This window comes from Carassius gibelio, chromosome A19, assembly GCF_023724105.1.
Source record: "Carassius gibelio isolate Cgi1373 ecotype wild population from Czech Republic chromosome A19, carGib1.2-hapl.c, whole genome shotgun sequence".
In the NCBI taxonomy this organism is placed as follows: domain Eukaryota; kingdom Metazoa; phylum Chordata; class Actinopteri; order Cypriniformes; family Cyprinidae; genus Carassius; species Carassius gibelio.
The window spans coordinates 9,197,170-9,224,937 of NC_068389.1; the positions used below are offsets into that span (position 1 = coordinate 9,197,170).

General features: G+C 40.6%; 1 protein-coding gene across 1 annotated transcript; it reads left to right on the plus strand.

Moving 5' to 3' along the window:
* The first annotated feature begins 637 nt into the window (after positions 1-637).
* On the plus strand, positions 638-27,723 carry LOC127934874 (collagen alpha-1(XXVIII) chain-like). Its single transcript, XM_052532404.1, has 34 exons — positions 638-758; positions 1,392-1,957; positions 2,750-2,770; positions 3,031-3,090; positions 4,041-4,094; positions 4,171-4,215; positions 4,316-4,342; positions 4,451-4,495; positions 4,582-4,626; positions 7,108-7,161; positions 7,260-7,328; positions 7,998-8,066; positions 8,200-8,268; positions 11,621-11,689; positions 11,795-11,863; positions 11,976-12,044; positions 12,618-12,686; positions 12,814-12,885; positions 13,162-13,230; positions 15,957-16,028; positions 16,252-16,320; positions 16,545-16,613; positions 16,695-16,763; positions 16,847-16,915; positions 17,022-17,090; positions 17,173-17,241; positions 17,354-17,422; positions 17,525-17,605; positions 20,192-20,227; positions 23,892-23,928; positions 24,019-24,573; positions 24,651-24,796; positions 25,816-26,083; positions 26,227-27,723. The coding sequence occupies exons 1-34, from the start codon at positions 638-640 to the stop codon at positions 26,397-26,399; spliced, it is 3,513 nt and encodes a 1,170-aa protein (XP_052388364.1). The 3' UTR covers positions 26,400-27,723.
* The last annotated feature ends 45 nt before the right edge of the window (positions 27,724-27,768 follow it).

The window sequence follows — 27,768 nt, forward strand, 5'->3', positions numbered from 1 at the left end:
AAAACAAACAAACAAAAAAAAATGTTTCCCAGTAAAATCCGGTGGAAAAACAGCAGTAATATGCTTGTGTCAAACTGAAGTGATTTTGTATGACAGCCTCAGGATAGTTCATAGGATCTGCCCTTCTTGACCCCTCAGCATTTCTACAGGCAAAATGTAGTTTTCAGATGCAGAGCCTGAGTCCAGGTGTAACGTTTTGAAACACTCAGTTTAATTGGTTGACTAATTTAAATGCACTTTTAATCACTGTTATAAACTCTATGTAGATTGGCTGATATATAAATTGTAGTGGAGATGGCTTGAAAACCTACTTATGTTTCCCTATGGAGTATAGTGACAGTGATTATTAAAGCAAAACTATGTTCAGGACTATGCATTACAGTGATTTTACCACAAATAAAAAGTTTTCATAGCCTATGAAAAAAAACTTGATTTGTTTTAAAATTATGCAATACACAGCATCACCTGGCTAACTGCTTTTATGAAAGATTTATTCTGTGTTTGCATTGTCTGTCCGACTACCATTACACAGGATAGTGGACTTAATATAGCTAGTCATGAGGATGCCAACAGAGAAATACATCATTTTCATACATGTCTGATTGGTTTGTAGAGAGGTGGTGAATAAGCAGGGAGGATGCAGTGTGGTGTGATGCTGTGTGTCCTGCTGCTGATACTGTCCTCTAGTGCTAGAAACCAGAACAGAAGAAAAAACAGACAGAAGCCTGAAAACAGTGTCTCGAAGAATGAAGTCAAAAGTAAGAAACACTTTTTTCTTACTACCTGTCTGTCTGTAAGAATGTCTTTGTCTTCTGTCTATCTGTCCATCTTTGTCTGTCTGTCTGTCTGTCTTTCTCTTCTGTCTTTTTGTCTTACTACCTGTCTGTATGTCTGTCTTTGCCTGTCTGTCTTTCTACTTGTCTGTCTATCTGTCTGTCCATCTTTCTACCAGTCTACCTGTCTGTCTGTCCTTGTCTTCTGTCTGTCTGTCTGTCTGTCTGTCTGTCCATCTTTCTATCTGTCTTTTTGTCTTTCTACCTGTCTGACACTCTTTGTATTCTGTCTGTCTGTCCCTCTTAACTTTTGTCTCTCTGTCTGTCTGTCTTGTTACCTTACTGTTTATCTATCTATCTATCTATCTATCTATCTATCTATCTATCTATCTATCTATCTATCTATCTATCTATCTATCTATCTATCTATCTATCTATCTATCTATCTATCTATCTATCTATCTATCTATCTGTTTTTCTTCTGTCTATCTGTACATCTTTCTCTTCTGTCTGTCTGACTTTCTACTTGTCTGTCAATCGTTCTCTTTTTTTCTGTCTGTCCATCTTTGGCTTCTTTCTGCCTGTCTACCCTAATATATGAACTGTGTTTTCTTGCAGCTCTCTTCTGTCCAGTGGAGTTGGCGTTTTTAGTGGACAGTTCAGAGAAAGCCACGATGCTGCTGTTTGAGATGCAGAGGGAGTTTGTCCTGCGCTTCAGCACCAGGCTGATGCAGCTCCAGGTGTCCGGCTGGCGTTTGCGGGTGAGACTCGCCCTCCTGCAGTACAGCAGCACTGTCTCAGTGGAGCACCACTTCCAGGACTGGCAGGACATTGACGTGTTCCACAGCCGAGTGGATGCGATGACTTACATCGGCCATGGCACCTACTCATCCTACGCCATCTCAAACGCCACTCAGCTCTTCAACCAGCAGACGTCGCCCAGCAGTTTAAGAGCAGCGCTTCTGTTGACCGATGGGGTGGACCACCCACGCAGCCCCAGTGCTGTAACTGCAGCCGCAGATGCCAAGAACCACAACATCCATATGTTTGTCATTGGGCTGTCGGGATCCACACGAGACGAGCAGGACAATGGTAGACTGAGGTCCATCGCCAGCGCACCTCCTCAGCAACACCTGTTCAGCCTCACTGACCCACAGCTGGACGACAAGCTCTTCAGGGAACTGGTGAGTGTTTAGAGTCAGGGCGCTACCAATGTTTTGCTTGGTGACTGTGGTCCCAACTGCCTTAAGATCATTAACAAGCTCCTCCCGTGTAGTTCGGGGCTAATCTCTCACCTTTCTCATGATCTTCCTTACCTCATGAGGCGAGATTTTGTACAGTGCACCAGACTGAGATCGATTGATGGTTGTTTTGTATTTCTTCCATTTCCGAATAATCACACCAACAGTTGTGTCCTCCTTACCAAGCTTCTTCCTGATGGTCTTGTAGCCCATTCAAGCCTTGTGCAGATCTACAATCTTGTCTCTGACATCCTTTGACAGCTCTTTGGTCTTGCCCGTGGTGGTGCGAGAGCTTGTAATGGAAGATACAGATTGTGTGGACAGGTGTTTTATACCTAATGAGGTGATTTTAAGAGTAACTTCTTAAAGTGGCAGGACTAATTTGTGATCCACATGGGCATGTGACCAATCTGTGGGAGACAGAATTTTTGCTGGTTGGTAGGGGATTAAAATACTTATTTCAAACACTGAAATACACATCAATCTCTAACCTTTATATAATGTGTTTTTCTGGTTTTGCTTTTGGTTGGTGTTCTGTCTCTATACGTACAGGCCCTTCATTTCTCTGTAAGTGAGCGAACTTACAAAATCAGCAGGGGATCGAATCCAAAAAACTATATTTCCCCCATGTTATTACCACAAAACATCACAGTCCCTTAAAAATATGTACAGTATGTATCTGTTAATAGTTTGCAGTTTAGTTCAGTCTACAATGCTCTCTTTTCTCTTTTACAGAGTGAACTTGCGAACACAGTTGTGAGTACAGCTTTTTCATAAAAATATTAAGTGTAGAAGTTTTTTTTTTTAAACTAAATGTGATCTGTGATGGATTATTTAGTCTTTTTTATATAAATGCCAGCTGACTGTATTAATCATATTCCACTAAGAACATTGATTTGAGTTTGAATTATTTAACTACAAAATAAAATAAAGTCTAATTAATTCATTAAAAACATCGTAATATAGTGATGGCATATCATTAATCTCTAATGGATTTTTTTTTTTCTCTGTTATAGTGTCCACAACCCAAATCCTGCCAGTGTGAAAAAGGAGAGAGAGGTACACCCGGAAATCCAGTGAGTTTATATCAACACTGTTCTAATCTGCACAGTCAGTTCTTATCATGTCATATCCAGCTTTCTCTGCATTTTAATAAAACAGTAAAATCTTATTCAGAATCAATTCAAGCACCAACATGGATTATCTGTAATTAAGTTAACTTCTTCTAAAGTCAAGTCACCTTTATTTATGGAGCGCTTTCAACAATACAGATTGTGTCAAAGCAACTTTACAGTAAAAAAATAGTGTGTCAATAATGCAAAATGACAACAGTAAACACTCAATTTTAATTTAAAGGCAGTTCATTATTTATTTCAATAATTCTCAATTAATTTAAATTTGATGTACTAAAATAAATAAATCTTACACTGAAAAATAAACAAAAACTATATAGACATATAAAAAATGAAAACTAATAAAAATGACACAAACACAAAACAAAATTACTAAAACTTTATCTAAAATTAAAAACAGAAAAAATATGAATTCTATATATTAATAACAATTATAATACTACTCTAATGATTATAAAAAATAACATGCTCAATGAATCATTTTTCCTAGAGCCCGGACTGATCTGTGCACATGAACAAACAAAGTTAAACTGGTTTGAGAAGTGTTAAACAGCAGTAATCCTTTCTCTGAGCTGTGCTTGATGAAGTGTTTTTAAGTCCGTCCCTCTGAAAGCTCTTGTTTAGGGCCAGAGCAGAGCAGGTGGATTCAAGAGCGGCACATGAAAAATTGGAAATGTTTCCCACACTGTAAGTGTAGCAGGTGCTGGAGCTTTCGCCAGTTCATGCTTAGGTCAAATCCAACAAATCGTATAGAGCTTAATTGGAAATCTTTCACTAGTCAATGAATATTATTCAGGTGCACATAGAAAACTGTATTTAAACATTTTCTTTAAAAATGTATAAGTGAAATGATCATTTTGTCTGCTCATTCTGTAATTTCTTGTAAATATTAGGGTAAACCAGGTGATCCAGGATTTGATGGGCCTCCTGGTCTTAAAGGATCTAAAGTAAGCTTTTTCATATTTTCTTCAGAAGTTTGTTTTCAAATCCGATTGTATTTGATTTTCTCTGTTTTATCCATAGGGAGCGGCAGGATTAAATGGACGTCCAGGATTAGAGGGCCTGAGGGTACTATATCCTGATATATTAACTCTAAAATATTTTTATTTGTATGTTTGTTTCATTGGTGAGCCTCTGATTGATCGAGTGCATGCTTCCTTTGTTACAGGGAAGACCAGGACTAAAAGGAGAAAAGGCTCGTAGATTGCATTTCCCAGGAGACGGCCGGATGGTGAAGTGTTATAAATGATATCAGACAGCAGGACAATGAAACTTACTTTCACTCTCTCTCTCCGTTCTGTAGGGCGGGAAAGGAGAATGTGGCACCCCGGGGATGAAAGGAGATCAAGTAGGTTTTAGGAAATGATTCTCTGGATCTCAGGTCTGTTTATGGCTCACAGTGTGTAATAATGATCCTGTCCTTTATTCCCACAGGGTCCGGATGGACCTCCAGGACCACGAGGACCACGAGGAGATCAGGTTGCCTTCATCAAGTTTGTGATATATATACATGGATTTACCTCAATTTATCATTAAGATTGGTTGCATTGTGACATCAACTGATGACAGTTATTCTCATTACTGTAATATAGAAAAACTAACTAAAAAATCGGAAAAATTATTTTTTACTATAAAATATATTATTATATATTAAATATTATATTATATTTAAATATATTAATATTACTGCTTAATATATTAGAATACATTTAGAATTTTAAATAGTAATAATATTTTACAATATTAGGTGAACAGTAGAAATTGTAGAAAAATAAAATAAATAATTAATAAAATCAAACACACACACACACACAAATCTTGCTGACCCAAAACTTTCATGATAGTGTGTTTCATTTATGTTTTATTTATTTGTTTATTTATTGCATCCATATAGGATTATCTTTATTATTTAATTGGAATAGTGACAATGAGCTTTTGCATCACAGTAATGAGAATTTGAGGTGAAAATATGATAAATCAAAAACATCATGCTAAATGTAATGAATTATTTTTTCTTTTGATTTGGGGCCAGAATATAAGCTGTGCATTTATTTGTGACATTCAGATTTTATCACTTCTGATCTCACTCGAATATCTGGAAATCTGCATACAGACTGAAGAATAGCAAAACCTTGCTATGAACTATGTTATTATGAAGTAAGGGTTACACACCTCCCAAGCGCAGTGGAGAACTGATCAGGCTCACAGTCGGACACCTCTCCTGTCCCTGCACTAATGGAATGTGATGGAGGGATTAAGTGCTGTTCTTACACTAATGTAACTAGCTAAAGCAGTGAATCCAGGCCTACACGCCATTGTTCCTCTCTGACAGCAGTCTTTGTTCCTCTGGATTAGCATAAGGACAGGGGTTACTATCTCCTGGCCTCCTCCTTCAGTGTCTGTCCCTGTGCTTTCGGTGTGATGACAGCAGCCTCTGTCTTTTTGACTCAATTCAAATTTAGAGAGCCTCAGTTTCCCACACAGTCTTTTCTCTGATGACGGGGAATCTGTCTGGCTGTAATGTGTCCATTGAAAACACTTCATAAGTGACGGCAGAGCAATCTTTGTCTGTTTCAGTTTTTGTGAAGCTGCTACATTTGCTACATTTGACAAACAATGTGATCAGATTGGGTCATGGTCTATAAATTTAAACAGATGTAGTGATTAGTCTTAATGTGAAACAAACAATTTTCTCTTTCATAAAAAAAAAAAAAAAAAAAAAAAAAAAAACTAATAATGCAATCAATATCTGACATTATATTTACATTTCAGTCTGTTTGGACAGCAATACATTCATAACTTACAAGTACATATAATCAGATAACAACCAGTATTAAACACCATTATAATAAAGTAAAATTTATGAAACCTGCATTTTTGCAAACCTGATTTATTTCTAATAAAACAACATCAAGAAAACATACAAATTAAGCAAAAATTTAAGTTCTCAAACAAAATAAATCAATTTTACTTGCAAAGCTTTCAGATCAAGAAAGCAAAAAACTATACGTACCCTGTGACTCCCTGTTAGACAGCGTTATTATTACAGTCAGTGAGTTGAAATGTTTGATCATTTACTATTTGCTGTTGGCCATCTGGGCATCAGAAATGCATGAAACTTAGCATGTTCCTAAAATGTAAGTTTCTTTATATGCACAAATGCTTTTTTGAGAAATTTGGCTAGCTAGTCGTAATAGGTCAGACCTACCTGTAACAACTATTCAGTACTGTTAGCAAAAACACAAGGTTTCTTATAGCCTGTGTTTGGGAAAGTTACTTTCAAAATTAATGCATTATTGCATTACTTTACACAAAAATTAATGAATGAATAAATAAAAAGTTACTAACTGACTAATTGCATCACTTAGTTACACTGTACAGTGATGTGTTATGTTACTTTTGCCACCTATATAGGCTGGGCTTGCTTATTTACTTTTAATAATGAAAAACCCAAAAGTGATATTTTTGGCAACTGTAAAGGCCCTTCGACACCAAAAGCGAAACTACAGAGCCTTTGCCTTTGCACCTCACTCTCAGTTTCTCTCAAAATGGGGACAAGAAAGGTGTCAATTTGCACCGGAAATGAAGTGCATTTGTCACCTATGATTTACAGTCTACAATCCACCTACATTTTATGGCAAAAAAGAAGACAATCTTCTTAATTTAATTCTTTGAATTGATTTGATATATATATATATATCTTAAGTGTAATTACACTGGTTTCTAAATAGATAGGATAGGATTAGGATGCTTCAGTAATACTTTATTTTTATAAAGCATGCCACAGATGCTGTCACCATGGATGAACTTATAATGAAAAGGAACAAACCATCAACATAACTACACACACACACACACACGTGCGTGCGCGGTCAGTACAACAAACTCATAGTTCAAATGTGATTAGTGTAAAGTAAATTATATTATACAGGCTAACACTTGAATGTCTGTCTATTGCAGGGACTCAGTGGTAATCCTGGTGACTCTGGCCCTGAAGGCCCCAGTGGACCTAAAGTAAGGATATTGCATCTCTCCGTTAGGATATGATGAGATATTATGAATGGTAAACATGAAAACAATATGATATGGAATGACAGTAAATTTTTTCCCAGGGTGAGCGAGGACCTAGTGGACCCACCGGACCTCAAGGGGACCCAGGGATGGGGTTTCCTGGTATGAAGGTAATCAAATGACACTCCTCAGCATTCTTTAATTCTTTAATTATACAATATATACAACGATGTTATTAAACATTTCAAGCAATATTTTCTAGTGCTTATATAATTGTCATGCATGCAGTTTATAAACTTTTATATTAATTAAGAAACTGCACTGAATATTTGCACTTAAATTCATTTATAACACTGCACAACCGCTTAAGTGTATTGATTAAAATTAAGGAAAAACTTACTGAATTGTTTTTTTCTTTTATATACACTTGTTCAAAAGGTTGGGCTCAATAAGATGTGTCACAGTTTCTACAAAAAGTAATAATCAGCACAACTATTTTCAACACTGATAATAATAAATGTTTCTTGAGTAGCAAATCAGTTTGAATTTAGAATGAGTTCTGAAGGATTGTGTGACACTTAAGACTGGAGTGACGATGCTAGAAATTCAACTTTGAATCACAGGAATCAATTAAATTATAAAATAAATTAAAAAATATTTTTTCACAATATTACTGTATTTACTGTATTTCATTTCAACTAAATGCAGTTTTGGTGAGCATAAGAGTAACTACAAACATCTCACCAAATCTCAAACTTTCTAACTGTAGTGTATCAATATGCTATCATTGTATAATTATAATGGAATCATATTTATGTAAACGCCTTGTGTTTTGTAAGGGGGAGAAAGGTAGCCAAGGCAGACCTGGGCCGACTGGACCTGTTGGTTTCGGTGAGCCAGGAATGCCTGTAAGTGATACGTCAATAACCACTAGAGGAAGATACACATCCTCAATCATGAGTTTAACTGTAACAGGCAACTATCCGACATATTATTCCCTGGACATATACAATATACTTATATTTAATATCTGTTTGTCAGGGCCCACCAGGACCTCCAGGAGTTCAAGGCAACCAAGGGTTTCCTGGAGAGGGTTTACCAGGAACGAAGGCAAGACAAATAACAAATAAAAAAAATAAACCTCCATCTACATCCATTTATGAAAAAGAAGTGCACTGTATGTGTACTTGTAGTGTACTTACATTTTAAAAGTTTACTTTTATACAGTATTGCAGATTAATTAGATAAAAGGCCACTTCAGTGTACTTAGAGAGTATACATTCATGATTATATTTCTTAACACATTATCACAAATTAACACAAATTATTATGTTTTAATTATCTTTGTCGTGCTTCAAAGTAGCGCTTAATTTGATGTGCTGACTAATATACTAAAGTGTCACATGTATATTTAGTTCTCTTTCTTAGTTTTCCCTCCACTAGTTTGTTTTCTTGATTGTTAATTAGCTCTACATATATTCTGTTTCTCCCTCGTTGCACTCTACCTAGTATTTTAGCTCTGTGTTCTCCTCTGTTCCTTTGTATGGTATTGTCTTTTGCGTATTTTTTACAGTTGATTTATTGTTGTTCCCTATCCTAGTGGATTTATAAAAAATATTGTCCATCATACTCTTTCGTCATGCACGTTGTATATTGTTGTTACAATCCCAAGACAGAATACCAGAACGGCATTGTGGCATTTTTCTTTTTTTGCTTCGTTCCTCTCCATTCCCAGATAGATCTGCCAGCCATCCAGCTCCTTTGCCTGGAGGCTAAGGAGGGCCACACCAGGGACTTTTTAGATCTGGCATGCCTTACTCACTTCCCTTGTGGGTAAAGCCTGCCTGCCAGAATAATTTTGCCGTGTGTGTGGAGAGGGTGCTGGTGATCCCACCGGCTCCACCGGGCTCACTTGTCCCTCCAGCTCCACCTTGGTCAGTCGTCAACCTTCCTCCACTACAGGACTTCACTCTTCCAGATTTACATCACCCCTCCGTCCCTCTGACACTGTCAGGCACCTCCATCCCTCCAGCTGCACCTTGGTCCTTGGTTACTCCGGCTCCACCGTGGCCTTCCGGATTGCCACCTTCACCTCGCTTGCACGAGCCATCTGCTCCACTTTGGCCCTCCTGATGCTCTGTGTCACCCTGGCTCTGCGGCTCTCCATCTCTTGTCTCTGCCATGGGCTCCACCTCCACCAGCTTCATCTGTGTCAGTCGGCCCTCTAGATCTTCACCTGGCTCCACAGATTGTTTACTCCATCCTGACCCTATGAGCTCTGTAGTCTCCTTTTTGCCTGCCCCTTGTCCTCCTCCTGAACCCTCACCCTCCCTCCTCTGTAGGACTGCTCCATGGCACGAGAACAGTTCTCCCTGATTGCGTTCTACCTAGTAATTAAGCCCTGTGTTCTTGTGGATTTATTAAACTAAATTTTCCATCATAGTCTTTTATTGTGCATGTTGTACTTTGTTGTGACAATCCCAAGACAGAATACCAGACCATCTAAAAGAGTAGTTATTGCTACATTTAACTTTTTTTTTTCATACCTCTCCCATCCAGATGGATCTGACAGCTGTCCAGCTCCTTTGCCTGGAGCAGCAGGACCATTTACTGAAGGACCACACCAGGGACTTTTTAGATATGGGGTGCTTTACTTACTTCCCTGGCGTGTAAGAAACGTCTGTAAGCAAAAGTTCCCAAGAAGGATTTCACCATGTTTGTGTCCTGACCCAGAGCCCAGCCAGGCCAGCCATCACTACGCTACATGGGTAGTACACCAGAGCCCACTGCAAACAGTGAGCCTGCATCCGCTGCGATCAATGAGTCTGTGCTAATAGATGCGACAGAGCCGAACATCGCCCCAGAGCCCGAACTCAACAAAATGTCTGACCAGGTGCATGAGCCAGCAACAAAGAGTGTTGTTGTGGGAATTCTTGTTGAGATCAAGGGAGCTGATAGCTGACCTCGACCACAGTCCAGCTGCTGAGGGTGAGCTGCCATGGTCCTCTGAAAAATATTATGAGCAACTCAAAGTCATTTTTGATGTGGATTTGATAGACTGGTTTGGGGAGGTAATACCAAATTCTCTACTGGTTCTGCCCAGCTCCTGTTCTCCTGTGTTTCCTTCCAGCCTCCCTCTCCCACCTCCTCTCCTAAAACTATCCAGTTCCTCAACCTTGTCTCAAGTGGTTCCTGTCAGACCCTCAGCTCACCCTTAGTAAGTGCAATCTGAGCACTTTGAGTAACCTTGAGTCTGGCAGTCTCTAGCTCTGCCTTAGCGTAAGGATCCCCTGTCTCTGCCTCTGGCATTCGAGTCCTGGACTCCTTATCGGCTCTTTGACCCATCGGCTCTGCCTTGGCTACTAGCTCCCTCATCTCCACTGTGGCCTGTTATCCCACTGGCTCCCTCTTCCTTCTGGCTCTGCCTCGGTCAGTTGTCAACCTTCATCCACTTCACCTTCATCCTTTGTCATTCTGGCTCCACCGTGGCCTTCAGGATCTCTACCTCTGCCTCATCGCATGTGAAGTCTGCTCTGCCTTGGCCCTCCAGATCCTCAGCATAACCCTGGCTCTCTGTCTCTGCTGTGGGCTCCACCTCCACTAGCTCCATCACTGTCAGTCGGCCCCCTGGTGTCGTCGGCCAGCACCATGGCTCCTCCCACCATTGACTCCACTGTGGGCCGCCATCCTGGCTGCATTCTGGGTCTCTGCCTGGCCCTGGACCTAAGAGCTCTGCATTCTCCCTTTTGCCTACCCCTTGCCCTTTTTGTGGATTATTTGTTGTTGGATTGTTGTTCCCTTTCCCTGTGGATTTATTAAAAGGAATTCTCCATCCTAATCTTTCATCATGCACGTATGTTGCTGTGAAAATCCCATGACATAAAGCACACAGAACGTACTTGGTTATAATTTTAACTCTAGTGAGATATTTGATATAACATTTTTTACAAGTTAATATATCAATGATTTAATTTGCAACTTCACTTTATTATTACAAATATATTCATTCAGAATATTATTAATATATTATATCATATATATTATATAATATTAACATTTAAATACATGGCATACAAGTTTCAATAGAAATGACACTAAAGAATATTTAAATGCAGTTCAGTACTTTCAATAGTACCATTGACCAATATTTCAAAGACAATAGAAGTAATTATGAAATTAAATATAAGATGAGCCCTGCTTAAATGTGTCAAAAAGCACTCTAAAGTTTAGCTAATTGCATTTAATATAAATGTAATTTGTATTACATTTTCATTTAATTCCAATTTACATGTAATTAAGTGTAAAACATTACATTCAGTTCAAACTTACAGTAAGTAATTTATTTCTGTAATAAGCACTCTTACAAGGTTCTGCTCTTTAGCACTGATGTTACTGCATGAGCTCTATGCATTAATCATGTACTAAATAATGTAATGATGCACTGTTGTTCACCACATTTCAGGGTGACAGAGGATTTGAGGGTCCTAAGGGTGCACGTGGACCTCCTGGAATTAGCATTAAGGGTGATAAGGTATAGTAATCTCTCTCTCTCTCTAAAAAAAATAAATAAATTATTATTCCCCACTTCTCTCTCTCTCTAAAAAAAAAAAAAAAATTATATTCCTCACTTCTGTAGGGTAACACAGGGGAAAAAGGTTTACCTGGACTGATAGGATTTCCAGGAGTTGGGATCCAGGGTGAAAAGGCAAAGAGAAGTTCTTATTTATCCATAGGTTTCGCCCTGCATTATTTTATAGGAAATCATAGTACAGCCTTCACTGTGAATTTATGTTTTGTAATGGTATTTCTTGCTGCAGGGAGACCTGGGACTCATAGGACCACCTGGCCCTAGAGGCCCTCCTGGAGTCGGCATTGTGGGCACTAAGGTACATTGTGTGTGTGTGTGTGTGTGTGTGTGTGTGTGTGTGTTTGTTTTAGTGGTCTAGTTTAGTATTCTGATATTGAATGCACGCTATATTTAGGGAGAGTTCTGTGATACATTAGTTCACCCCAAAAAGAAACTCACTGTCATGTTGTTGCAAAACAGTGACGTTATTATTAACTAACATTTAATAATTCAAATAAAATCGTTTTTGGGGAATAAACTGAATTTAAATTGAATTTAAATTGTGAATTGAATTAAAACAAAAAGCTTTTTTTTAAAAAAAGAATTAGAAAAATATCCCTGGCAACTAACAAAAAGAAATAATTTTAAGTTCTAAAATTACTAAAAATAAAACTGAATTAAAAATATTAAAGCTGACTAGAAATAAAAAATAATAAAACATATAACAAATGTGCTAAAACCTAATGAAATTAAATTAATTGAATTTCATTTGAACTTAATGCATTTAATAAAAACTGTAAATATAAAAATAAAAAGAATATTTTTGTGGTGAATTATTCCATTAAGGGCTTTATGTGATTGGGTTTGTTTTATGTAAATATACTGATCGCAGGGTGATCAGGGCTTTCCAGGAGAATCTGGATTGCAAGGTGAAAGAGGAATAGGAGAACCAGGACCAAAGGTATTTTGCAATTTTAATGCCCTTACAAACTAAATCAAATATTATTAGTTTGTTTCCGTATTTTCAATATACAGTATAACATCGACATGTTTTGTGTAATATCTATCTATTGATTGAATGATTTTAGGGAGAACCAGGCCCAGATGGTGCACCTGGTATTCCTGGTATCCCAGGTGAAGATGGATCCGTGGGTCCAAAGGTAGGACACAATGCCTTGGGTCACAGTTTTCTCACAATATGATTACCATTACATTTAAAATTTAACCAATGGATCAGCTTTAATAATAAATTAATTAAGTAATATGAAGTTATATGCTGTGATTTAAATGTCTACATATTTCTGGCCACTGTGACTATAACTGTAAATTAGGAAAGCACCTAATAAAGCTGTGGGTTTTCATAACAGCGTGGACTGAATTCCTGTTTACATGTGTTTACTCACCCAGGTATCTCTGCCTTTTTTTCATTATGTTAGGGTGAGATGGGTTTACCTGGTGCTCGAGGTCCAGAGGGCTCACCTGGGAAAGGGATTCCTGGTGAGAAGGTACAATGACTCTCTGATGGGTTTCCTTTGTTACCTCAACTGTATAGATCAAGTTATAATTGACTTTGAATGCAGCTCTTATAGTCAAACAATGATTCACAGTGTACAGTCACTGAGAGTCACACATTTCCAGAAACCGAAATTTGCCCTTTTTGGGCGACAATGACAATGTGCTTTACATTACAGTAAATAAACTCCTCTCTCTCTCATTTTAATTATTCATTCATTTATGTATTCATTCAATTTGAAAGTAATTAAATTGATCAAAATTTAAAGTAAAGACATTTGTATTGTTACAAAAGGATTTGTTTTCAAATAAAATCTGTTTTCAAAATTGATTTTATATATATATTGTTACGTTAATGAACGTTCTGTTTCCTTATTTGGTCTTCTTCCTGTTCTTGTTTTGTTAATTGATTAATCCCCACCTATCTCCAGTTCCATCATCATCACCTGTGTGCTTAAATACCCTGTCTGTTTAGTTCATCTTCGTCCGTGATTATTTGTAATATTGTCTATGTTAATGCTATATTGGTATATGTATATTTGTGAGTGTTAATCTGAGATTGTATTGTAAATGTAGTATATTGTCTGTAATCTCCTTCGTCATCCAGTAAACTCTTCATTTGTTCCAGATCCTCTTCTAGCACTTTATCCTTCATTAGCACACACACCTAATTGTAACAGAATCACGGAACAAAAACAGTGTAGTTTATTTAGCGGCGTTTTTTCTTTCTTTTATTTTTGTTTTCCTCCCTCTCCCGGAATGGCCATTCCAGCAGTCCATCTCCTATGCCTGGAGCAACTGGACCGTTCGCTGGTATGGTCATACCAGGGAACAGTCCCCGAGAGGATTTCGCCGCATTCGTGGAGTGGGTGCTGGAGAAAAATGGATCTTCATGGACCATGGATATCTCCAGCCCCACTCCCGACCCAGAGACCAGCCAGCCACCATCCCGCCGCATGGAGCTAGAGCCCACCCCAGCCGTAGAGCCCGAGCCAATCACAGAATGGGAGCAGGACCTCAAGACCGCGACTGACCAGGTGTGTGAGCCGGCAACACCGTGAGTCGTGGGAGTCTTAGTGGATATTGAGGGCGTGGAGGAGAGCCCTACCTCATCCAGTCTGAATTTTCTGTTTCTCGGCTGGTTCCGCCGAGCTCTGAATTTTCTGTGTCTCCGCTGGTTCCGCCCAGCCTTGAATTTTCTGTTTCTCCTGTATTCCCTCCCAGCCTCCCTCTCCCACCTCCTCCTAGACCTCCCAGTTCCCCTGCTCCACTTCCGCTGGTTCTGTCCAGCCCTGATCCTCCTGTGTTTCCTCCCATCCTTCCTCTCTCTACTTCTCCTAGACCAGCCAGTTTCACGACCTCATCTCTGCTGGTGCCAGTCTGTCCCGCAGCTCACCCTCAGTCCGCGCCTTCCCCGGATCCTCGGCTTCACCCTGGCTCTGCGGCTGCGCTGCTCCATCTTGGGCTCCTCACCCAACACTCCTCACTGGTGTCGTCAGCCCCTTCTCCACCATGGCTCCTCCCGCCATCGACTCCACCGTGGATCTCCGTCCTGGCTGGTCTCTGGAGGACCATCTGGCTCCTCCGGCTCCGGGCTCCTCCCTGGCTCCTCCCTCCATCCACTCCGCTCTGGTCCCTACCTCCATGCTCCCTCTTCACCTGCTCCTTGCCTGTTCCTCGCCCACCTCCAGAACAGCGGTATCCGCTAGTATTCCTTTTGCGGTTCGAGGATGCACTGTTCCGGGAGGGGGTGAACTGTTACGTTAATGAACTTTCTGTTTACTTATTTGGGCTTCTTCCTGTTCTTGTTTTGTTAATTGATTAATCCCCACCTGTCTCCAGTTCCAGTTCCGTCATGAGCACGTTGTCCTTTCATGGGAAAGTCATGGCCTAATGGTTAGAGAGTCGGACTCGCAATCGAAGGGTTGTGGGTTCGAGTCTCAGGCTGGCAGGAATTGTGGGTGGGGGGAGTGCATGTACAGTGCTCTCTCCACCTTCAATACCATGACTGAGGTGCCCTTGATCAAGGCATTGAACCCCCAACTGCTCCCTGGGCGCTTCAGCATAAATGGCTGCCCACTGATCCGTGTGTGTGTGTGTGTGTGCGCGGACTTTGGATGGGTTAAATGCAGAGCACGAATTCTGAGTATAAGTCACCATACTTGGCTGTATGTCACTTCACTTTCACTAAATCAGCATATTAGAAAAGTTTCATAAGTCAGGAAAGAATGGCTGCTGAAAAATTTGCTTTGCCATCTCTGGAATGAATTACATTTTAAAAATATATTCACTTAGAAAAATATATATTTTAAAATGTAATTTGAAATATCACTGTCAAATAAATCCAACTTTGGTAAGCAAAAGAAATCTTTCAAACCATTAAAAATGTAACAGTATAATGATATTTTGATATGTTAAATTTTCCTTACAATTATCTATGTGGTAGTATTTGTGGACTGCATTTCTTTCCTGTTGGTTTTTATTGTAAAAAGCAATTGTATAAAATTTTACTGTAACCGTAATAAGATGTGAATTGCCACTGAGAAAGAGAAATGCATTTACTAAATTTGATTTGGGGGTAAAATTTGACCTGGAGATGTTTTTTAAATAAGTTTATCTAGGACAAAAAAAAGTTGAATAACGTCTCAAATACGGTCTCATCTGAATGTCCTGAAGGGGAAACTGTCACTGTAAATTGTGTTTGGGAATCTCTCCACAGGGGGACAGAGGGGACAGAGGACCGAGGGGTCTCCCAGGAAGTGCTGGAGCAGCAGGACCCCCAGGGGCCAAGGTGGGTGAGACAGTGACAGAGCTTCATAAAAGATCTTTAGGGTTTGGTTGTACACTTTGGTGGCTGCTCATAAACAGTCCTTTAACAGACATGCTGGGTTGCGAGAATATTAATCCATTAAACCCATAAACTATCCAAAATATATCTCTCACTGTCCACATTGTCTTATATACACTATAAACGTTTAAAAAAATGGAAATAACAGATTTTCTTTCACGCATAGGGAGAACCAGGAAGTTTAGGTATGATGGGCTTACCTGGACCTCCAGGTCGAGGACTACCTGGTTCAAAGGTGAGTATATGTCTCACTAGTAGCAAATAGTGATAGATACTATTTACATAAGGTAAAAAAAAGTAATATTTGTACTAAAGGTATCTGATCATTGGTGGATTAAGCTAGAGAAAATAGCCTTTGCCAGTTGGCTATTTGCATTCCAACCTTATGTTATATATTACTGTATGTATCGGACATATGTACAGTACATATCATTGTGTTGGTTGCATGTTTTTTGATAGGGTGAGCCAGGACCTGCAGGCCCCCCAGGTCCTGTTGGAGAGCCAGGTGTTGGGACTACAGGCCCTAAGGTTATAGTCTTAAAGACATATTAGTATGTGGTTTAATGGAAGTCGTTTTGCTCTAATAAAATCTATGGTGGCATTTTTCAGGGTGACAGAGGAAGTCCAGGACCAGTGGGGCCAGAAGGAATGAAGGGGGAGGGTTACCCTGGACCACAGGTGTGTAAAGGAGACAAAGACCTTGATAAGAACAACCCCCGAAAATAAAACCAGCAATAACTACACATACAATATAATCTCAGGGGCTTCCAGGGTTGCCTGGGCCACCAGGTGAAGCTGGACCTGAAGGGCAAGGAATTCCTGGAGCAAAGGTATTTGTCGTTATGCAATTCACAATAAAAGATTACTCTGCGTTTTAGTAACTCAGTGAAGTCTAGTCTAGAATTTCGGCTAAACTTGTGTTGTTGTTGTTTCCAGGGAGACCGGGGCTTACCTGGAGTGACCGGCCCTTCAGGGCCTCCAGGAATTGGACTGATGGGACTAAAGGTTAAACAACACTTCTTAAAATAAAATGTGCATTGGCTCTGAATATATTCAACATTTATTAATGCATATTATATTTTTATAGGGTGCAGTTGGCCAGCCTGGTGCTCATGGTATTCCAGGACCTCCAGGAGAAGGAATTCAGGGTCCCAAGGTAAGGACCCGAGGCTTGAATGCCTTACTAAAGCTCTATCCGCTTGGACAACAAGCAGAACACTTAACCATACAGAATCATAGACCTTTAAATAAACATTTTGTCATCACAGGGAGATCCTGGGTTTCGAGGGCCCCCTGGCCCTAGAGGGCCTCCAGGTGATGGACTGCCAGGAGAGAAGGTACTAGATTGGCAAACACTGACTAACTGTATTACATGTCACTACATATAATACTTATGTTACTTATCAAATGCGATGAGAAATTTATTCTGATGGTTTCAGGGTGACAGGGGCCTAGCAGGCGAACGTGGGAGAAAAGGAGAGAGAGGAGAACATGGAATGCCTGGTCAAACAGGAGAAAAGGTATTATTTGATAACCCATTAGGCAAGGTTCACTTTAAGTTCATTCATGGTTTGCCGGATAGTGTTGTAGTTGAAATCGAATCATTTGAGTCTGAGACCTGTGTAGGTTGAGTCCAAGTCAAGGCTAAGACCAGACAAAGACCTAAAGATGGTCTGAATGGACCACAATCTGAAATGTATTAGTTCCCAAGACTGGAATAGGTCATCAATCAAAAGACCTATTCGCACGGGATTAGTATTACCTGGTGACATAGTAATTGTAGTAATCTTAATTCCATGCGAATCGGCCATGTCTGTAATTTGTAGAGTAAAAATTCTGTGTTTATATTAATTCTGTGCAAATCGGCATCTCTGCGATTCGGCAGGTTGTATATCAGTTTTCAAGGTTTTTGTTTCCTGTGTGCCTTTTTATCCATCTTTTGTGAAGAATGGAGCTGCGTTGGATTGTTTGATAGTATTTAGGGTGCTGTTATCATATCGCTACACCACACAATTTTCAGAAAGAGAAAGCTGAAAAATGTTTGAGGTTAATGTGTTACAAATAAATCAAGCATGAAACTTGAGATATCATTCTAACCTGGCGAAATGTAAATGACACAGCACAAGAAACTATATTTACCCATTTTGGCAACACTTTCTATGAAGCTTGTATTTATAATGCATTATAAGGGTATTTTTAAGGCATTATTACGGAGCCCCACACATGACATGCAAGAAAAAATAAATAAATTGTGTGCACAATTTACTAATTCGTTCCCTCAATGTACTAAAACGTGCACACGATTACTATTGCGCACTATTTATAAATCGAGTGAATGAAATAGTAAATTGAGGGAATGCAATATTAATCATGTGCACGTTTTAGTACTACTATTTTTTTTCCTGCATGTCATGTGCAGGGCTCCGTACATTATAATAAATGCATAATGCATTATAAAAAACATTATAATATGTTGTATCCTCTCATGAATATTCATAAGAACAGTTTTAATAAATTATAATATTCACTTATTTGTTGTTATAGCTTTTAAGAGTATGATGATTTATAACACCATGAACATGTCGCATCCACTTTTACAATGGATTATATTTCTCTTAGTTATAATGTATTATAAGTCTCATATCTTGCCATTGTTCTGATGCTACTTTACTTAGAGCAGTAAAATACCACTTATAAGAAGTAATAATAATAATAAAAATTATCATAAGCCATAAGATCAGATATCAGATCAGATGAATCTGTGATATGACACATTTGCTTTGAACTATTTTTGTTATATTAGTTTGAATATTTTGATGGTACCCCTTAAGTGTATTTGCAAGTATATCATCTTATTCTACCATACTAGATTCTACCATTCTTGAGCATACTGATACTCTAATGAGACTTAGTTGGCATGTAGTGGCTTATAGTTGCTTATAGTCGATTGATTTAAGCGGACCATCAAAATAAAATTTAACCAAATAAAACAAAAATTATTGTAGTATTAAGCTCACATCAATTAATCAACATCGGCTCCAGAGGAAACACTTTAATAACACTCAACATCTAACCACTCACAAGCTGAAGTAAGATACTGCGCAGATCTTAAACAATGTTGACAAATGATACAGTCCATTATACTGTAAATGAAGTAGATTTAATATAGTGTTTATTGTGTGTTATAAATAATCATACTCTTAAACGTATAACCACAAATACGTTAGTATTATGATGTATTATAATTGTTGTTATGATTGTGAATGAGTCCATGACAAGCCCATTAAAATATAGTCCTGGACACAGTCTGGAGTCCAAATTCAGTTTTACATTTATCAGACGCTTTTATTGTAACATTTTTAAGCAACATTTTTATTTTTATTTTTTTACCTGTGTGTGTGTTCCCTGGGAATTGAACCTACAACCTTTTGCACTGCTAATGCAATACTTTTCCACTGAGCCACAGGAACTCAAGTTTTGAATACTACAACACATGAAACACCATTAACTTTATAGCAAAGATTTTCAACCCTATACCTATTATATTAACATATTGGCTTCGGATTAGTACTTATAAAGCATATATTCTGCATGACCATATTCTATATCTCTAATCCTACCCCTGTAATAAAACATAACAACTACCTTACTAGCTATTAATAAGCTAATTAGGGGTTTATTGAGGCAAAAGTCATATATAACGGTTTGTTAATAGCGAGGATTGGACCTGTTAAAATAAAGTGTGACCATTTTTGGAGAGGTTTTGTTGTGGACCACAAAAAGTGCACTGTCCAATATCAGTAGTGTAGCGATGCATGAAGTCACTTTCAAACCAAGAAGCTTTCTGTCACAAAGCTTTGTAAAGAATGCAAATCTTGTTCATGTAAAATTCCCAATCGAGTAGACTCCAACTGAAATAGCTGTATTTTGTCTATGAAAATATGGCGAACAACAATAAACATGACCACACCATTACACTAATGGAACCCCAATAGATTGTAGGCCACCTTTAATTCAGTATTTACCTAAACCTGAGGTTTCAGGATTATGTAGATTATACCTTAAAACTTGACTCTGTTAATAATAAAATTCAACTTAAATTACAGGGGAAACCAGGAGAGAAGGGAGAGCCCGGCCTATCTGTGAGTCAAAACACTTCCCTATCATAGGTCACTTCGATGCTGCGGTGACGTCACCACGTATGGGAACACCTCCGGTGTGACGAATGTCTGAAGCCCTATACCATCCCACCAATCCTATTGGCCAAATGGCGCATAGCACCACCCTACGCATGCGCACGCATGATATACCTGGGTGCAGCGCGCCATTTCGCTCAGATTTCATTCCTTCAGGAATAGCGAATCATCTGTGCTCTATCATCTCGCGTTCTCCAGCGATCTCTTCGAGCAGTGTTAACTCCTCTTCGCGGACGCGATGAGTTTTCGCAAATGCAAGGAGCCATGTACCAGGTACATCACGGCGGGGGACACTCATGACAGGTGCGTAGTATGTCTTGGTTTACATCACGCACAGGCGGCGCTTAGCGGCCTTTCTTCCTGTCCCCATTGTGATGGCCTGCGGCTCAGAGTACTGCGCTCTAGGGTGGAAGTATTCTCTAATGTCGCCCTCGAGTCTAACCCCCGTCAGGTCACCTCTGCGACTGCCGAGGCACCGCACGAGGCGAGGGCCTGGGGTGACACGTGCGACATGGACTTCGTGGACAGCGCAGCGCTGGAATATTCTCCACATCGCTCGCTCTCCCCTACCCTGCTGCAGAATAAAACTTATACTGAGCCTGTCGTCTTCTCTAATGAGGATTTACTTCCCACACCGGAGGCATGCGCCGCCATCTCCTTCGGTTGTGGACGCTATGACGACGATGTTTTATCCACCGCGGCCTCGGGGTCTGAGGACTTCGCGACCGACACTAGCCCTCTTCCTCCTAGCGGACAGGAGAGGCGTGTTTCCCCCTCCTACAGTGAGCTGTTGGATGTGGTTTCTCGTGCGGTGGGTAAATTGGGGCTAGACTGGGAGGTTGACAAGGCCGAGGCCCAACCTTCTTCTAAGCTGGACGACCGTTTTCTAACTAGTCGGACACCTACACAGCCCCGGAGGCCTTTACCTTTTTTCCCGGACCTCCACCAGGAGGTTTCGAGGTCCTGGAAACAGCCGTTTTCGGCGCGGATCACTAATGCTGCGGCCGCGGATTTAGCCACCGTTTCTGATATGGCGAACCATGGCTACACTATGATGCCCCCGGTGGAAGAGACTCTCGCCGAACACCTTGCGCCTAGTTCGGCCGCGGCATGGAAGTCTCGCCCCCTTCTTCCTTCGAAGGCGTGTCGAGTCACGTCTAGTTTGGTGGGTAAATCCTACATGGCGGCTGGTCAAGCGGCTGCTTCGCTCCACTCTATGGCGGTCCTTCAGGCCTACCAAGCGGAGTTATTGAAGGAATTGGATGAAGGTGAGGGCATCACACCGGAGGCAGTGAAAGAACTTCGCAGAGCTACGGATTTGGCGCTACGTGCTACCAAACATACCGCTTGTGCAGTGGGCCGTACTATGGCCGGTTTGATTTCGGTTGAGCGCCACCTCTGGCTTAATCTCAACGATATTAAGGAGAAGGATAAATCTTTCCTTATGGATGCCCCTGTCTCCAGGGATGGGTTGTTCGGTGAGGCTGTCACGTCAGTAGTGGAGAAGTTCAGGGCAGCGAAACAGCAATCAGCCGCTTTCCGCCAGCTGATTCCCCGCAGACCCAGGGAGGTTGAACGCCGGCAAGCGCCCGCGCGTTCTCGCTCAACCTCCTCTCACCGCCAGCGAGCAGCCTCTCGAGAGGAACCCACACCTATGGCGCCTCCTCGTAAGGATTGGGGCCCTAGGGTTTTTCCTCCGGCGCACCAGCGTCAACGTAAACGATTGAACCTGACCTCGACGGCTAAAGCCTCTCGTTCTCGGGTACCGAATAGCAGCTCCTGATCTTTTTGCTGCTTGCCAGGGACTGTGCCCTCCGCTAGAGAGCGCTGTCGGACCGCTTTCGCGCATCCTACACTCTCATTGCAGTCCCCATGCTCAAACATTGACTGTCTCGCCGCAAACAGCGCCTCGAGCAACATTGGATCGAGCTGTAATGACAGACGCTCCCTCAGACACTCTGCGCAATCCTGCTTTCGGAGTTCGAGGGACGACTCAAGGACCCTACACAAACGACCCGTTTATGACGGCTCGCGCAGCCGCCGCTTTTTCGCTAGCGGCAGAGCCCGATGTTCCATCTGTTGGCCTAATTCCTGCCGTGGACACGTTTCAGGATTATACTCAACGGAACGCAACGACTCTGGCGCATACGCTTCCCCGGTGCACGAACACCACAGGTTTTTCGTGTCCGGTCGTTTTAACGTGTATGACAGCGTTGCAGGGAGCGGAAGTTTTGAAACCGCTAATATTGTTTCGGGCCGCGTGGCTTCAGTGCTGGAGTTCCTCCAGGAGCGTTTTTCGGATGGCGTTACACCAGCCACTTTAAAGGTTTACGTGGCAGCCATTTCAGCTTACCATGAATACATAGGCGGTGCCTCTGTGGGGCGTCATCCATTAGTTTCTCGTTTCATACAGGGTGCGCGACGGCTGAGGCCTTTCCGCCCTGTGCGAGTTCCTTCATGGGATTTATCCATTGTGTTGCTAGGTTTATCAGGGCATCCGTTTGAGCCCTTGGAGACCGTATCGGATAAATTCCTGACACTGAAGACACTTCTTCTCATGGCTTTATCCTCCCTCAAGAGAGTTGGGGATTTACAGGCTCTTTCTGTTTCACCCTCATGCATGGAATTTGCACCGGGCTCTGTGAAGGTGCTGCTGCGGCCCAGGCCTAACTATGTTCCTAAGGTCGCATCTAACCCCTTTCGCTTTCAGCAAGTGGTTCTGGAAGCTTTTTCACCTGCTGAGGCTGGGTCAGGAGATCTAAGTCTTTGCCCTGTGAGAGCTTTAAAGACTTATGTGGATCGTACAGTCCCTTGGCGTGAATCTGACCAGCTGTTTGTCTGCTTTGGTAATAAAAGTAAGGGCCATGCGGTTACAAAGCAGCGCATGTCCCATTGGCTGGTGGAGGCAATTTCTTTGGCCTATGAGGCGCGCGGACTCGCTTCGCCCTTAGGAATTAAGGCTCATTCCACTCGAGCTGTGGCTTCTTCTCAAGCTTTTCTCAGTGGCTCTTCTATGGATGATATCTGTGCTGCGGCGGGATGGTCCTCAGCGAGCACTTTTATCAAGTCCTACAGTCTGGATGTGAGGATGGCCCCTGGCTCCCGGGTTCTCTCCGCTTGAGCAGATGCTTCCTCGGATCTCAGTTATCAGGTACGTCAGGCGTTTTGGTATATCGTTCCCATACGTGGTGACGTCACCGCAGCATCGAAGTGACCTATGATAGGGAACATCTCGGTTACGTATGTAACCTTGGTTCCCTGAATAGGGAACGAGATGCTGCGGTTCTGGCCGTTCCGTACCTTGATAATTCTTCATCTTCAGTCATGAAATCTGAGCGAAATGGCGCGCTGCACCCAGGTATATCATGCGTGCGCATGCGTAGGGTGGTGCTATGCGCCATTTGGCCAATAGGATTGGCGGGATGGTATAGGGCTTCAGACATTCGTCACACCGGAGGTTTTCCCATACGTGGTGACATCACCGCAGCATCTCGTTCCCTATTCAGGGAACCAAGGTTACATACGTAACCGAGATGTTTTCTTCAAAAAAAAAATTTCTGAACACTGACTGCTATTGTACAAATAACATACATTGAACTTGATCCCACAGCGAGACCAGGTGATCAGAATAATCCGGGAAATATGTGGTATATAACCGTCCCTATTATTCAAACTTAAATCTCTATATAGCTCCTGCATTAGGTGGAGTCAATTACTTTTTGTGCGTTTTCTCTCAGGATGTGATCTGAAATGCAGGACGAGTCCTCTGGAGCTGGTCTTTATCATTGACAGCTCACAGAGTATCGGTCCAGAGAACTTTGAGTTGGTGAAGGATTTCGTGAACACTCTGATCGATCACGTGTCCGTGAGCCATGAAGCCACGCGTGTTGGGGTGGTGCTCTTCAGTCACGTGGATCTGGTGGTGACCAGTCTACAACAGCTGTCCAACCGGGAAAGCATCAAAGCTGCCGTGCGCGAGATGCCGTACCTGGGTGAGGGCACCTTTACGGGCAGCGCCATCAGCCGGGCCACTCAGCTCTTCCGAGGAGCACGGCCGGGCGTAAGAAAGATTGCGGTCGTGTTGACAGACGGTCTGGCCGACAAGCGGGATTCAGTGAGGCTGAAAGACGCTGCGGAAGAGGCCCGCAATGCTGGGATTGAGATCTTCGTGGTTGGCATCATGAAGAGCAGCGATTCCCAGTATACAGAGTTTAAGAATGAGATGAACATTTTGGCATTTGATCCCGATGAAGATTATGTCTACTTGATGGATGACTTCATGAAACTGAACAGTATGTACACTTGGATTTCTTTTAGATATGATGTGATCGGCTAAATATTTTTTAGCTAACTTACTGTGAACTTTCAGCACTGGAGAGTAAACTGCTGAGTCAGATCTGTGAGAGTGATGATGGACCGCTCTTCAGCCCGAACGGCAAACCATTGGGTCCTGAGCCAGTTCCAGAAAGAACTGAGGCTCCCACCAGGAACGATTTCATCACAGAGGGCAAAGAGGTCTCTCTTTTTTTCTATACATCTAACTAAAAAAGTAATAAATTCTGATTTACTGTAGCAAATAAAACTATATACTATATAAACTCATAAACAAAATAAACTCAAATATAAAGTGCAATTTAAAATGGTATGAAGCCCCACCCATGACATGCAGAGGACCATGAATTAAGGATTTATGGACTTTCTGTGACTTTATTAACTCTTTCCTTTGTCCTGGCTAGTAGCAAAATTTTACTTTAAAATTAATGCACTACAATAATGTGTTACTCCATAAAAAGAAACTAAACGGCGTTAGTTATTTTTTTATGGAAAGTAATACATTTCATTACTTGTGTGTTACTCTGCTTATTTGTTTTTTTAATATATAAAAGTTTTGTTTTTTTTTGTTTTTTGCCAGTGGCCCTTTCACACCAAATGTGAAAATGATAAGTAATGCCTTTGACACTGACAGGAGAGTCAGTCAAAAAAACTTAGAAATTTAAAAGTAATGCATTACTTCACTACTTACTTGGAAAAAAAGTAATACGATTATGTAACTTGTGTCACATGTAAAGTGTTACCCCCAACACTGATCTTATATTGTGTTTACAATGTGTTTATTAATTCCATTTTTTAGATAAATCACATTTTAACTAAATTGATCTAAATCAGAATCTAAGTCACAATTTATTTAAGATTAGAATTATTAAAACACAGACATGATTTAATTAAACAAGTGAATGAATTAATGAAACATTGTGATAATTAAACTAAAATTAAGAAATTTAGTAATCAAACGCATCCAAAGATCAAATCAATTAATAGATCTGATAAAAGTCACATAATATCATAAAATATGAAAAGAGACTATAAGCTTAAGAACAGAAACACTGATATGGAGAAGAGTGTGCACGTGAAATTATCCAGGTTAATTCATAAAGTCAACTTTAGCTGAAGGTGCTGGAAAGAGCTTGTGTTCCCAGATGAGAAGTTCTGCCCGGTCCAATGCCACACAGTCTAAAAGTCTCTCTTTATCACAGGCTGCACTTCCAACTGAGTTTGAGACCACTTCTTCTCCAGATGACTATGACAAGATGGATATTAACAATAACAACAACTGGAATGCATTCGTTGACGAGTCTTTAAATGAGCTTCCTAAGGTGACAGATGCCCCAGTTGGAGATAGGACGAGACGATACTCCATCTCAGTGTCCGGACCCCAGACGCCCATAAACTGGCGGCCTGTTCCAGAAATGAACCCAGCTCCGCGATCTCCACCGGCCCCTCAGCCTAACTCCTTCATGAAAGGTAGACACAGGCTGACTGATGTTTGCACCTGGTATTAACATGCACATGCATCTTGCATGTTCACATTTAAATTTAGGCAGAATCTTGATTTTGTTGAGTTTGAAGTACTTCAGATGTATGTTGTTGTTGTTGTTGTTTTTCAGAGGTAGGCTGTATGCTGGGATTGGATCCTGGGCCATGTAGGGAGTACAGGGTGATGTGGTACTACGACCCGGAGGCCAACGCGTGCGCACAGTTCTGGTATGGTGGATGCCAAGGCAACAGCAATCGTTTCGAGACTGAAGACCTTTGTCAAAACACATGTGTGCAGACATAACACCCTCTCGATGAAGCGCATGCCTCCACTTTGCAATCACGCACTATGCAGATACATTTTCATTGTCGTACATATGTTTTATGAGAACAGTAAGGAATCCTTCTGATGGTGGATTAATAATTAATTAATTAACGAAATTTAATATTCATTCCATAGAAATAGTAAATATTTCTATTAATTTTGATTTCTGTTAAAGGACATCCAACATGTAGATGAGTTTATTTTCTTCATGTGAACAGATTTGGAGAAATGTAGCATTGCATCACTTATACTCTTGCCAATGGATCCTCTGCAGTGAATGGGTGCCGTCAGAATGAGAGTCCAAATAGCTGATAAAAACATCACAATAACTAGTTCCAGTCTATCAGTTATCAGCTAACTGATTTTCCCCAGATCTGTTCACATGAAGAAACAAAATTTTCCTTGACCTCCACCATTACCACTTCTCAAAGTGGAAAAAGCAGGTGCTAGTATGTCCCCTGTTTTCATAAAATAAAGGAGTAAGTACATATATTTTTATTCCATTTTAAATTAATATACATTTATCTTTATTTCAACCAAACCTTATGTCAAGAAGCTCAAGTTCTGCTAAGCTGTGCCTCCTCAAACTCCACAAGTGTCTGCCTCTCTAAATCCATAATTATCTTAATGACTTGCAATGTAAGTATCATAAAGTATGTAAATACATTAATATGGTATAAACCAGGCTTAAATGTAACAATACAATATGCAACAGGAGGTCCCTGCTTTATGTTGGTGAAAAGCACTGCACTAAATGACTAATACTGTGTACAGGACAGCATCAGCCCACTGCTAGCACTGATCATTACAAAATCATTTATGTAGAGTCACTGCTCTTCCTAAGTGCATGCATATTTAAAATGCAAAAAGAGCAACATTAAACATTTGTGTTAAAATATTATGCAGAGTGTTGTATGTTAAATTTGTATTTTATTGTATAATTAATGTTCATCCATATTTCATTATTCATGTTTCCTTTAATGATTCATGAGTTTGGGAATGAACTTTTTTCATCAAGTTTTACACACGATAATCAAACACGCAGAAATCCTCTCCTCCATAAATGAACGACATGTGAGGTCTAGATTTGCCAGCAATTTTCTTGCCTTTACTAGTATTTTATATTTGGACTATGATGAACCAAATCACTGTTTGCAAAGCTTTTATTAATGTTTTGGTAATAAAGTAGTTATTCTGTAACTTTGGAAAACCTGTTTTAATATGTATAGAACAATAATCATAACATGATTTACATTTAATGGTACATTGAAGTAATGTATGCATGTATTAATACATTTTGAATGTTGTCTTAGATTGTTTTAGATTGTTTTAGATTAGTTCTTATGTC